At 37.9% G+C, this 12,350-nt stretch overlaps 1 protein-coding gene across 2 annotated transcripts in view; it reads right to left on the bottom strand.

Annotated features, from left to right (window-relative positions):
• Positions 1-12,350, bottom strand: part of Hers (Histone gene-specific Epigenetic Repressor in late S phase) — a 230,555-nt gene that overhangs the window by 178,907 nt on the left and 39,298 nt on the right. For both annotated transcript variants that reach the window (XM_034976730.2, XM_069503892.1), the window contains exons 2-3: positions 1,011-3,776; positions 132-231 (exon numbers count right to left, since the gene is read on the bottom strand). In XM_034976730.2, coding sequence (XP_034832621.1) covers positions 132-231; positions 1,011-3,719 — 2,809 coding nt within the window. In that variant the 5' untranslated portion in view covers positions 3,720-3,776. The remainder of the gene's footprint in view (positions 1-131; positions 232-1,010; positions 3,777-12,350) is intronic.

A 12,350-nucleotide genomic window follows, 5' to 3' on the forward strand; every position in this document is an offset into this window, starting at 1 on the left:
TTAAGTAATTGAACAACCATCCGCTAGATTTGATTTAAATATGAGAAAAACTGTTAAAAAAACATGATGGAGTTTATGGGCAATTCAAAGTAATATAATAATCTGTACAACAAAAAAAGAATCATAGTTACCTGGATGAGGATGTGTATGCGCATGTTCCGCAGGAGGCTGCATGGATGATAGTGCAGATAGAGGGGTGTAACGAGATGCTTCCTCTTTAGAGCAAGCCTCCTAAAAAAAGACATATTACGTTGATACATTTCATCTTTCCGCTGCAAAAATGAAACTCGAAAGAAAACTTAAAAGGTAAACCTTATCAACTTTTTTTTAACTACTGTAAAAGTCAAGAAGTTTCCTTTATTATCCTAATTCTGATTAGATAAATCGATACGTTGACAACTTATTGAAGAGGCCCTAAATGTTTCCACCCAATAAAGCCATATTATTACGCCGGCAAAGGATCCTTTGAGTTACTGGAAAAGGGTGATCGGTATTCGAAAGTATAAGTAGTACAAAAAGGGGGCTATACCCTTAGCCCTTCTGGCTACGCGGAGATAGCCCCCTTTTTGTACTAGCTATAAGGATAAGCTTTCTTGACATTAACAACATAATCAATATTTACCGAGGACATCGTCAATGTTAATCTTATCATACATAAATAGATTTTAACGCACTGTCGTAAATGTAATGCTACATTCGCCAGTATAAGGTCTAATTTTGTGTGCAAATTTTGAGAGAGTTCGGTAAAGCGTTAAAGGATAATGTGCGAATAAGGTCCCGAGGCGTGGTTAAGTAGAACTTACTTCATTACCGGGTATTAATGAGACTCGAAACGCCTGCGGTGTCATCTTCATTATACGCAACCACAATACGATTTATTGTTTTAGCCAACTTGATATTAAATAGATTCAAAAATACTACCTAATTGATAAGTATAGATATTATTGGTATTTTGTCATAAAATAATTTTAAAAAAAGGTTAAAGAACAATCTAAATATTATAATCTTACCTTTTCGCAATTAGCCGTCGCCGTAGTTTGAGTATGGCTAGTTGATGAGATGCGATATTGCATTCCCGATACGGTACAGAACCCTTCATGATGATGAGTAGAGTACACTCCGGTTATTGTAACATCAGTATCTTGATTTACGATAACCTCAACTTTTTGCTTTTTATCGGCGGTCTGGGTATCATCACTTTCCTTTTCAGTCTCTTCGTTTTTTGATTCCGACTTTACGCCGGAACTTAACAAGTTTTTTGGCTTCTGAGAAAAAGATTCGTCGCTACATGAATCTGAAGTAGTGTCTTCTTTACTTGACTTTGGAGAACGCCTTTCGTAGCTGGCAGCTAATATAGCTGTAGCGTTCAAACTAGCCATTCTCTTTTGGACAACCATGTCTTTGAGATCCATAACTACTTCATTTCTGTTACGTTTTTTCTTAACTGGAACACCAGCTGTTTTCTTCATCTTTGTTGGAGGCTTCTCAGAATCAGATTTATTTGAAGTAGATGAAGATTTCGGTGTAGTTTTCTTTTTATCTGGGGTGCTCTTTTTAGTTTTGAACTCTAATTCACTATCTTCGCTGGAAGAAGTTGAAGACTTTGGATCCCAGTATTTTCCAGCACTTCTGATTCCAGGAACACCACGTAAAGTTCTTTGAGGTATACTATCATCAGAACTGTCGGAACTATCTTTCTCCTTTTCCCTTTTATTTTCATACTCCGACTCTGATGTACTTTCAAGTTTCTCAATATCTTTAGATTTGTTTTCTTTCTTTTTTGGGGCCAAATTAACTTTTGATGTACTTGGAATTACTTGTCGATCAACTGTCCTCATAAGACCTAATTCCATATGAGTTCTACTTTCGTTTTCATATAAACAATGTACTTTTGCTAGGGCATTTAATGATGCCATCCTATGTTTTTTAGGACCTGACCACATTGATAATAACTTAAGCCGCCTTTTGCTGGGCTTTTCATTTCCTAGTAACGCTGAAGTATCTTTTAAATCAATTAAAGAATCTTTGGAAAGCTCTTTTAGTTCCTTTGAAGTAGATTTTTTTGCGCTATCAGTAATTCTTTTGTATTTTTTATTTTTCGTTCTTTTAGTTTTGAAGTTATCTGATTCTGATGATTCTTTACTGTCGTTATCATCATTTGATTCACTCACACTTTCTTCAGAGGAAGAATAATGAAAAGTTTTAGTATTAAGTGAGAAAGTAGAGGTATTTATATCTTCATCCGATAAAGAACTTTTTTTCTGTTGCTTTTTAGATTTGCATAAATTTTTCTTAACGTTACTGATTTTAGCTTGACCTTTTGATTCTTTTTTTGGAGAATCCTCTTGATCAGGGAATTTGATAGGACTAAATGGTTGTCCTGTTATGCTCGATTTTCTTGCTACCATTTTGTATGATTTACTTACTATTGGTGGTTTTTCTTCTGCCTCTTTTTCACTAGCAAATATCCCAAAATCTAAACCTGAAGATTCATAGTTTATAGTAGTTTGAGTTGTAATTACCTCCTCTGAACGTTTGTTAGCTTTTAACTGTTTTACGACTTCTTCAATAGGCCTATGAGGAGAATACTTTTTTCGTTCCGGATCAGCTTTCTTGTCTATGACAGTTCCTTTCACCCTAGCTATTGGGCGCACTCTACCAACATTCTTATTTATAGGAGTTCTAAAATCAGAAAGTATACTTTTGGGGGAATCAACTTTTTCTGTAAAAGTATAAACGTCTATATCAGGACCTTGAGATATAAGAGTATTCGAAGAACTTTTTTCTTTGCTGTTATCATCAGTTTTACTTTCACATTTCATAGAAAGAAATCTTTCGGACACACTTAAATTCCCTTTTGAGTTTTTACAGCATTTAACATCTATATCGACTGTTCTTGGTGACCTGCTTGACGTAAAAAACTTAGGCGGTCGTTCCAATTCAACTTTAGGTAATTCTGTTTGACTATTAATTATTACGTTTATAGCCGTAACATTTTGCGTAGGTGTTTCGGAAACCTTCATTTCTGTCTTTTCTATTGTAATTTTTTCATCCTTTTTATCAATTCTAGTTTCATTTAGTGAATAAGGTTTTTCCTCTACACCTTTGTTAAAATTGCTTAGATTATTTTTGCTCTCTTTTTCTGAGTTACTCTTGTTTTGACTACCTTCCGATTTAATTTGGTTGCCCTCACAGCCCAAAGAAGTTCCTTTTTTCTTTTGGCTTGCATTTCCTTTTTTTGATTTTGATTTAGCTGTTCCTTTTTTAATTGCTTCTAGGTTTATTTTGTACTTTGTCTCATCACTGTCTTTATCGTCAGCTTTTAACTTAGGGAAAGATTTGTTTTTCTTTATTAATTTAATTGGCCTTTTGGAAACAAGTTTTTTAGGTGATGTTTTAGCCTTATCTTTTGTCTCCTTAGATTCCTTTTTGGATTTTTTTGAAGGAGAATTTTCTCTGGATGTGTTGGGCTTAGAAGATCCCACTTTAGCTGCTTCTGATACGGAGTCGTTTTGTTCTTTGGCTGAAGTGTCTCCGTCATTCTTAACTGTGGCTGCATTATCACCAGAAAGTTTTTTAGGACTCTTTAACACAGATTTTGGAGACGCTTTAAGTTTTTTAGGTGCAGTTGCCCTTTTATTTACTTGTTTAGATGCTTTAAATGACGTCTTTCCTAAAGCTCCCTTCTTCGGTAAAGGTTTTGCAGCTTGTGACCGCATTGTCTGCAGAGGTCATATGAAAGTTGTTATTCATCGACCGATCTTGATGTTCACATCCTGAAACAAAAAAAAAATAGTCTTAAGACATAATAATTATGGTAGTCATCAATATTTTTTTCTTTATAAAGTGGGAAAGCGAATGGTTTCGGTTTATTTCGGTGCATTTCACGTACATGAACACGAGTTATTTAGTATAGAAATAGGGTAATACATATTCCAAACTATAAACAAAATTGCTCACAACGTTATTGGTTTTTTCTTGGCTTAATAATTTTGATGTGTATGTGTGTTTACGGGAAAGAAAAATTTTATGTATATTTAACGGATAAAAGCTATATAAATTAGAGCTGCAACTACTGCATATACATTATTTCACATGCTGTCACAATGTTCACGTAGTTTCAAACAATTTTTTAAGAGGGTATGTATAAAATTACGTTTTTAAATATGTACAAAATCTGGGAGCCCACCGCATTATGATCCCAAAAAAACCCCTACCATTATGTGTTTAATAGGCAGAGGCCCCTCAGCAATGAAGAATAGGACGCACAGAAAGAAAACATACCTTAAATTTCAATCAATGATTGATTAAGGGTTCAAAAAGGCCTCTTAAAGTTTAATTCAAATTAATTCAACCTTACCGTAACGTTAACTGTAAATATTTGTAACAAAGCCGTTTACGTTGTAAAAGGAAATCTCAAAGCTTAATTGATCAAAGTTGGAATTATTGTCAATATTTTATACTTCAGTCGTAACAGCATTCCTTTTAATCAATTCCTAATAAGAGGAAAATGTGTTTAAACTTTAAATATTTTAGAGCATGCAAAAGGAAGAGCGAGCAGAGACGTAAAATGATTTTTTTTAAGCAGAGGGAAATGGAGCTAAAGAAAGTTATTATTGTAAAAGAAAACAGCTGAACGAATTCAATTAAGTTCTACTAGTTATCAGCGGAAACAGAGTGGATGCAAAAGAACAATGATTTGTTCGCAGTCGTGATACAATTATAATTCCGCTTCTGACAAATCTGATGAAATATGCTATTGTTGCCTTTGTGGATTCAAAAATGTCCAGTGTTTAGTCGAGTCATCAAGAGTATAACATATGACCATGAGTAAACTGATATACCCGACCTATACCGAGCCTTAATAGCTCAACGGGTAAAGGGGTGGACTGAAAACCGACACGTAGCCGGTTCAAACCTCGCCCGATGCGCTTCCGTTGTCGTACCTAGCACAAGCTTGACGCTTAAATGGAGAGGAAAGAGGAATATAAGTCAATTAACATGGCTAGACAAAAAAAAATTGCCGCAATTTTAATGGTTCAAAATGAGGTGGCAGAAAATCATAAAGTCGACCAATAACTGTATTAACTAACGGTCATCCTATCAATTAATCAACAGGAAGAGCTATGAAAAGTGGCTAAATAATGACGTCGATTCTAATGTCTTTCACTAAGCTAAAAATGAAGGTATCTGCAACTTTTTCTTTTTAATAATATATGTATTGCTAGAAAAGGGAAGAAAATAAATTTTAAATTAAAAACTTTTAGTGCTACTCTACAAAAACCACTATGTTTGACAGTTTTAATTTTTTTTAGATTTTTTAAAATCCCGTGGGAACTCTTTAATTTCCCGGGATAAAAATATGTACATGTCACTCTCCAGGTCTTTAACTATACCCATGCAAAAAATCACCACGATCCGTTGCTCCGTTGCGACGATTGAAGGACAAACAAACAAACTTATGCATTTATAATATGGGTACTGATTAGTTTCAGTCCCAATATCACTATTTTCTATACACGAATAAACATCAAGGTATTCAAGGTATACTGTATAGGTACTGAAGAATAAAGATAGATACTCCAAAAAGAGAAAATAATTTTTGATAGGTACTAAAACAAACAATGGTACAATAGAACAAATGGAATTGCCCTTTAGTTTTGAGCGGAACCAGCGGTGAGACAGTAGGATGGTTTGTGCTCGGTCGTGATATAATTAAGAGACGAGCTCGGCTTCTGGCGGGCAAATCTGATAAATGAGATATCGTGACAAGTGTTGGTTAATTTGATTTGAAGATGAGTAATACGCTGTTGCCTGTTGTGTTGGCAACAATTACAAATGACTCGCTTTAAATGTTTTTCGTTTTTACGTGTTCATGAATCTGTACAAAATAGTTATTGTTATAAACTAGATGATGCCCGCGACTTCGTCCGCGTGTATTTAGGTTTTTAAAATCCCGTGGGAACGCTTTGGTTTTCCGGGATAAAAGTAGTCTATGTCCTTCCCCGGTTTTCCAAGCTATCTCTGTACCAAATTTCGTCAAAATCAGTTGAAAGGATGGGCCGTGAAAGGCTAGCAGACAGACAAACAGACACACATAATGTTAGTGTGGATAATAAACTGTGCTCCTTTCACACTGCAACGGAGCAACAGATCAAATCTGTTCAGGCATTTTGAAGCTGTGGTGGAATAAAGAAACTCACATACATCCTCATTTCTCACTGACTTCATGATTAAACAATATATTATTTGCAGAAGTACGAGTAGGTACTTAAAACAAAAAAAACATAAATCAAGATCTAATCTCAACTAGCTCCATCTAAACGAAGTGATTGCTATTATTTGCCACCTAATCAAATAAATACATTTGTAAAAAATGTATTTATTTGATTAGGTAGGTCGAGATGGCAATCGGGGTATGAGGCGGGGGGACGCCCCGCACACCCACTCGTCACCCACGCTAGCCCGCACCGGATTAGCGCGGGTGCTGTGCGGGTGTGCGGGACGTGCCCACCCCAATTGCCATTTCGAACTGTCGCGTACTGTACATACTTAAGAAAATATCATTTTACAACTTCATAAACAATTAGGTATAAGATCAACAATAACGTATATTATATAAAATGTGAAATTGCCTTTTGAACAAGCCAGCCAGACTTGTAGAAAGAGTATTTTTCTTTGAAATAGATAAACAAGCGGCGAGCTCAGCTTATGTCGGGTGTAAATAATAAGTAAGCGACAACTACAAGCTACGATGACTAAACTGCTTTGCTTAGATTTATTATTGAAAGAAATTAAATTATAATAAGCACCTAGCCTAGTGGTTAGGACGTCCGCCTTCTAATCGGAGGTCGGGGGTTCGATCCTGGGCACGCACCTCTAACTTTTCGGAATTATGTGCGTTTTAATTAATTAAATATCACTTGCTTCAACGGTGAAGGAAAACATCGTGAGGAAACCTGCATGCCTGAGAGTTCTCCATAATGTTCTCAAAGGTGTGTGAAGTCTACCAATCCGCACATGGCCAGCGTGGTAGACTATGGCCAAAACCCTTCTCACTCTGAGAGGAGACCCGCGCTCTGTAGTGAGCCGGTGATGGGTTGATCATGATGATGATGATGATGAAGCACCTACACTACAGCTATCAAATGAAGCTGGCGGTGAGAGTTGAGATAAAGAAGGATGATTTGTTTTGAGAAATAAGCTTTGTCGGCTTGGTTTAATAAGTCATAGTACGTACTCACCGTAAATATTTTAATTTTATTTATTCAATCGTTATTAAAACACTTGAGATCTCTTTCTCTTAGAAAATTCCCGGTTCATGCTGTACGATTTGTAAATAAAACATTTTTTTTAAAAGTGAACCCATTTTGTTTTAAAAGCTCTGAAAACTATCACTTAATTTTTTTTAAATATGTACCTACTTAAAACCAATTTACTATTGTAGGTAGTTTTTGAAGTCGGCGACAAAACGTCGATATCGAACTGTACGGGAGCGGTGTGCAGGCTCGACCGTACCAAAGGGGAGATCTCCCACCGAGCGGTTGGTTGTGCTCGGTAGCGCCAGCTGGGCCGACGGTTATGTCTTGAAACTTCTATATATTATAGTCCAGATTGCAGAAAACTCCGTTAGTGCGATTACTATCGGTGGTACATTTGTTCGGGACTACGTCATCGATTGAACAGCGCCATCTAGTTTCTATTGTGGTAACCGCCACATCACTCCCCTCCGAGACGAACGCGTAGTGTGAAGCAGTGAAGAGAGGTGGCGTTGTAGCGTGAAGGCGTGTGAAGGGCAATGGCTGCTAACCATCCAGAGAAGCGGTGGACCAGGACGCTTGTAGCTGGTGATGGAGTGCAGGGCCATTGTGCCCCGAGGCTGTGCTACATCCGTCTTACAGGCCTCGGTGTGATTGCTGTTGCTGTAGACTTGGAGTTGGAGGAGACGTCGGCGTCGGGCTTGCGGTGTGTGATCCAAAGGTGTTGCGGTGTATGCGATCACCCTAGATCACGTTGTGTGCGCAGTGCGGTGGTGTGCGGTTGATCTTCGATGACATCGGCTGTTGTAGTGTGCGATCACTCTTGTATCAACGTCGGCTGTTGTAGTGTGCGACCACTCTTGATCACGTCGGTTGTCACCAATGTACGGGAGCGGTGTGCAGGCTCGACCGTACCAAAGGGGAGATCTCCCACCGAGCGGTTGGTTGTGCTCGGTAGCGCCAGCTGGGCCGACGACGGTTATGTCTTGAAACTTCTATATATAGTCCAGATTGCAGAAAACTCCGTTAGTGCGATTACTATCGGTGGTACATTTGTTCGGGACTACGTCATCGATTGAACAGCGCCATCTAGTTTCTATTGTGGTAACCGCCACAGAACCAAAAAGAGGAGCAGAGGGGAGCTCTTGATGTTGGCGATATAGGTACCTACTCAAGGAGATCATAGAATTTAGCATCGCCACCAACAGCTTCCTAAAAGTTCATCGGTTTATAGTAAAATAGCTGATGCTCGCGACTTCGTCCCCGTGGATTTAGATTTTTTAAATCCCGTGGGAACTCATTAATTTTCTGGGATAAAAGTAGCCTATGTCCTTCCCCGGGATGTTAAAAACGAACTCTGTACCAAATTTCATCAAAATGGGTTAAACTGTTGGCCCGTGAAAAGCTAGCAGACAGACAGACAGACGAACAGACAGACAGACACACTTTCGCATTTATAATATTAGTAAGGATTGGTTGAAGTGGGTACTTCGGTACATAATTTTCAGTGCTTTTGAGGTCAGTTTTCAGAAGAAGTTCAGTTTAAAGTTTCGTTTTAAACCCAATATTTCGAGAGTGATAGTTTCCTAGGACTCCTCGGAATATTAAGTAAGTTGCCGTTGGGAAGTGATGACAAACAATAAGATACAGAATCCTAGAGTTTCCAGCCTGACATTTATCATTGGACGTTTATGATGATAGTCGGAGTGACAGGTTAATGCTCTCTGTGGAACTGGGGACTTCAATTTCACATTCGATTTCGTACCGGCGAAATGTCTGTTGACCTGGATCGGGGTGGACTAATCTTGTATATTGCTTTCCAATTTTTGTAGTAGCGAATGCATTTTGGCGAACAGCGCGTTGTTATTTACTATTTTTAGGGTTCCGTACCTCAAAAGGAAAAATGGAACCCTTATAAGGATCACTTTGTTGTCTGTCTGTCCGTCTGTCCAGAAACCTACAGGGTACTTCCCGTTGATCTAGAATCATGAAATTTGGCAGGTAGGTAAGTCTGATGGAGAACTCTCAGGCATGCAGGTTTCCTAACGGTGTTTTCCTTCAGCAAGTTAATTTATTATTTAGTCGTATATATATCTCAAAATTAAATTGATAGCTCTAATAGTAGTGCTATTCCGTCCAGAATGGCAGTAAAAGGCAATGATATTATTATGATAAATATCTTATGCTCATATTACATTGCGTATAAAACGCGTGTTCGCTGATAAGTAAACGTAACTTAAAACTAAAGCGACAAGGGTCCCAAGCACGCCTGGTCTGTTGACTAAGTAATAAGTATAACTAAGTAAGAAACTCGGCAATGAATTTAAGCAAGTTGTTACCTATATCTAATATTATAGAGAATACGAATTACCATCTACATTAAAGAATATGAACGAATGTATTATAAACACTACTAGTATTCTACTAGTCTAACAATTACTTTAGCGACAGAACCTTACTAGATTCAGTCGGTAAAGTAATTGTGAGCCAAATGGCGTAATTAAGTGACACTGTGGCAGGGCTGCTGAGCGATCAATACAGTTTCTTTTTTTACTTAACTAGAGGTCTTTTCTTGCTTAAAAAACTCTTTGATATGTGAGTCGAGTATTGTTAGTAACAGTTTACTTCGTAGGTATTCCATTGCCGCGTAGACATAGTTTAGGGATCTGGGATTAATAAAGCACCCCTTCCAGGTAATCCTGCAGATAGCAGTCGATGGCTAAATTAATTATTGAATAAATAAATAAACAATCTCTTTCTACGAGTAAGTAACTAGCATAAATTATTAGACATAACGATAGACCAATAGGTAAGAGGACGACAAGCGACTCGATCTTGATAAGAATAAAAGTTATGAAAACACCTAAAATTTCAAACTGAAATACCTACCTAAATGTTACAATTTTCGTAGATTTATTTTATCAAAAGGGATAACATTAAAAATACAATTATCTAGTAGGTATGTCTGTAAAATATGACACTCCAGTCAGTTTCCATTATCTAATTAGGAGATCACCCATTAGATAATGCAAATTTTACTCAGAAAATTCGCTATGCCAATAAGTTTTGAATTGTTTTTGTCGTTACGACTCGCGCTTTCATAATTACGTACAAAATTTTGCTATCTAAACATAAAATATAAGCAAACATATTGCAGGAATATACTCTTTTTATTATTTCGGGGAAACGAAAGAATAGGAAAAACATGGCGTGTTTTTCCGGAATCCAATATTGGCAAACAAAGGCCAGCTTGGGCAAATGAATTCGACGCAATTAAATAACCACCGGCTCGTACAACCGGTTATAAAAGCACTAGGTTAGGAGTTAGTGTATGTAAAACATGTGTGGTGCGAACATGGCAGTATAGCATATTGATTGCGCTATTTCATACGTTTAAATGAGAAGAGACCCGTCCTCAGTAGTGGGCTGGCGATGGGTTGAGGCAATGGTGTTGATGCTATGTTTAACACGCGGAAGATGAGCGAATTCAATTGACGTTGGAGTCTCAAGATGGTGATCTCACACCGGAAAGTGCATCGTTGGAAGACCTCCCACTAGGTGGATAGACGACATAAAACGAGTCGCAGGGAGCCACTGGATTCCGGCGGCGCAAGACCGTGGCGTACAACATGGAAGTCCCTACAAGAAATCTATGCCCAGCAGTGGACTTATAACGGTTAATGATGGTGAAGATGTAAAAACGGAAGCCAAACTCTATGTCACTAACGCATTTTGGAATTTTAGTTTATTTCCAACTCCCTGCGACCAGTTTGATGTCCTTTGTCTACCTGGTGGTGACTGAAGGGTCTTCTAACTCTATGCTTTGCGGTGTGAAGTCACAGATCATTGGAACACGAACCGCTATCAGCCCTTAGAACTATGTGCCTCGCCCATTGCTACTTCACCTTTGCAACTTGCTGAACTCTCGGTTACTCTGGCTCTTCTACTTTCTAGTTCAATCTAAGCTTATTTTATTATGGCAGCAATATTATATCTAAACGCATCAAACGCCTAGCTCTTAGCTCACATGAACCGGATCGCCGGATCGCCCAGAATGGCGCAATTATTGCACTTTCTGGGTAATATTATTTATTTCACACAATCATCGATAAATAATGATGGTATCGGGGTGAAAATACGAGTTTCGTTCTCCATTCAACTGTACAGCAGCGTTGACATTTAATGTTTTTAATACCTATATCGATGTTTTAAACCACATGAGTAGTAAAAACTGTTGCTTTGATTTTGTTTTCATGACGCGACGCAACGTTTGTTTTCTATTTTCTTATGTTTTCAGTCTTTATAAATAAGGCTAATCATGTAGTTCATTTCGTTGATATTTTATGTTTTTAGGGTTCCGTACCTCAAAAGGAAAAACGGAACCCTTACAGGATCACTTTGTTGTCTGTCTGTTGGTCTGTCAAGAAACTATAGGGTAGGGTACTTCCCGTTGACCTAGAATCATGAAATTTGGCAGGTAGATAGGTCTTATAGCAGAAAATAGAGGAAAAATCTGAAAACCGTGAATTTGTGGTTACATCATACACATACAACATTAAAATGAGCAAGTTGCAAGAAGTTCAGTTATTACAAAACGTTAATCAAATTAATTAAGTAGGTAACAAGGTAGTTTAGCACATAGGTAATTCACACAAGTGTATCTAGCCTTAAAATTGCCAAATTACTCGAAATCATTGTGGGCGATCCTTTAACGCATTATTAACCAAGCGCAGCGGGAACTGTCAATCGATGAGGGCTGTATAAAGAAATCAAGTGCAAGTATTACAAGTCGCAAGCGCAAGTAATTTAGTCCACCATTCATTCCCACTTTGATCGTCGTCCCTTTACAATTTTATCTATGTACTAAGGCTAGGTCAAACAAGACGCGAGACGGCAGCGTTTTCAACGCAGCTCTTAGAAGTTGTAGGCTGTAGCTAATACAAGTAACTGGCTGATGGCGTATATACACGTGCGCCAACGCGCGCTAGGCCAGTCTCACTCATTCATGCGCGCCGACCTTGTTGAGCTGAGCTGAACATGAGCTGGTTGATGACGTGAAAACTGCATTGATCAATCATTGCTACAATCCCA

Source organism: Maniola hyperantus, chromosome 16 (assembly GCF_902806685.2).
Source record: "Maniola hyperantus chromosome 16, iAphHyp1.2, whole genome shotgun sequence".
NCBI classification, from domain to species: domain Eukaryota; kingdom Metazoa; phylum Arthropoda; class Insecta; order Lepidoptera; family Nymphalidae; genus Maniola; species Maniola hyperantus.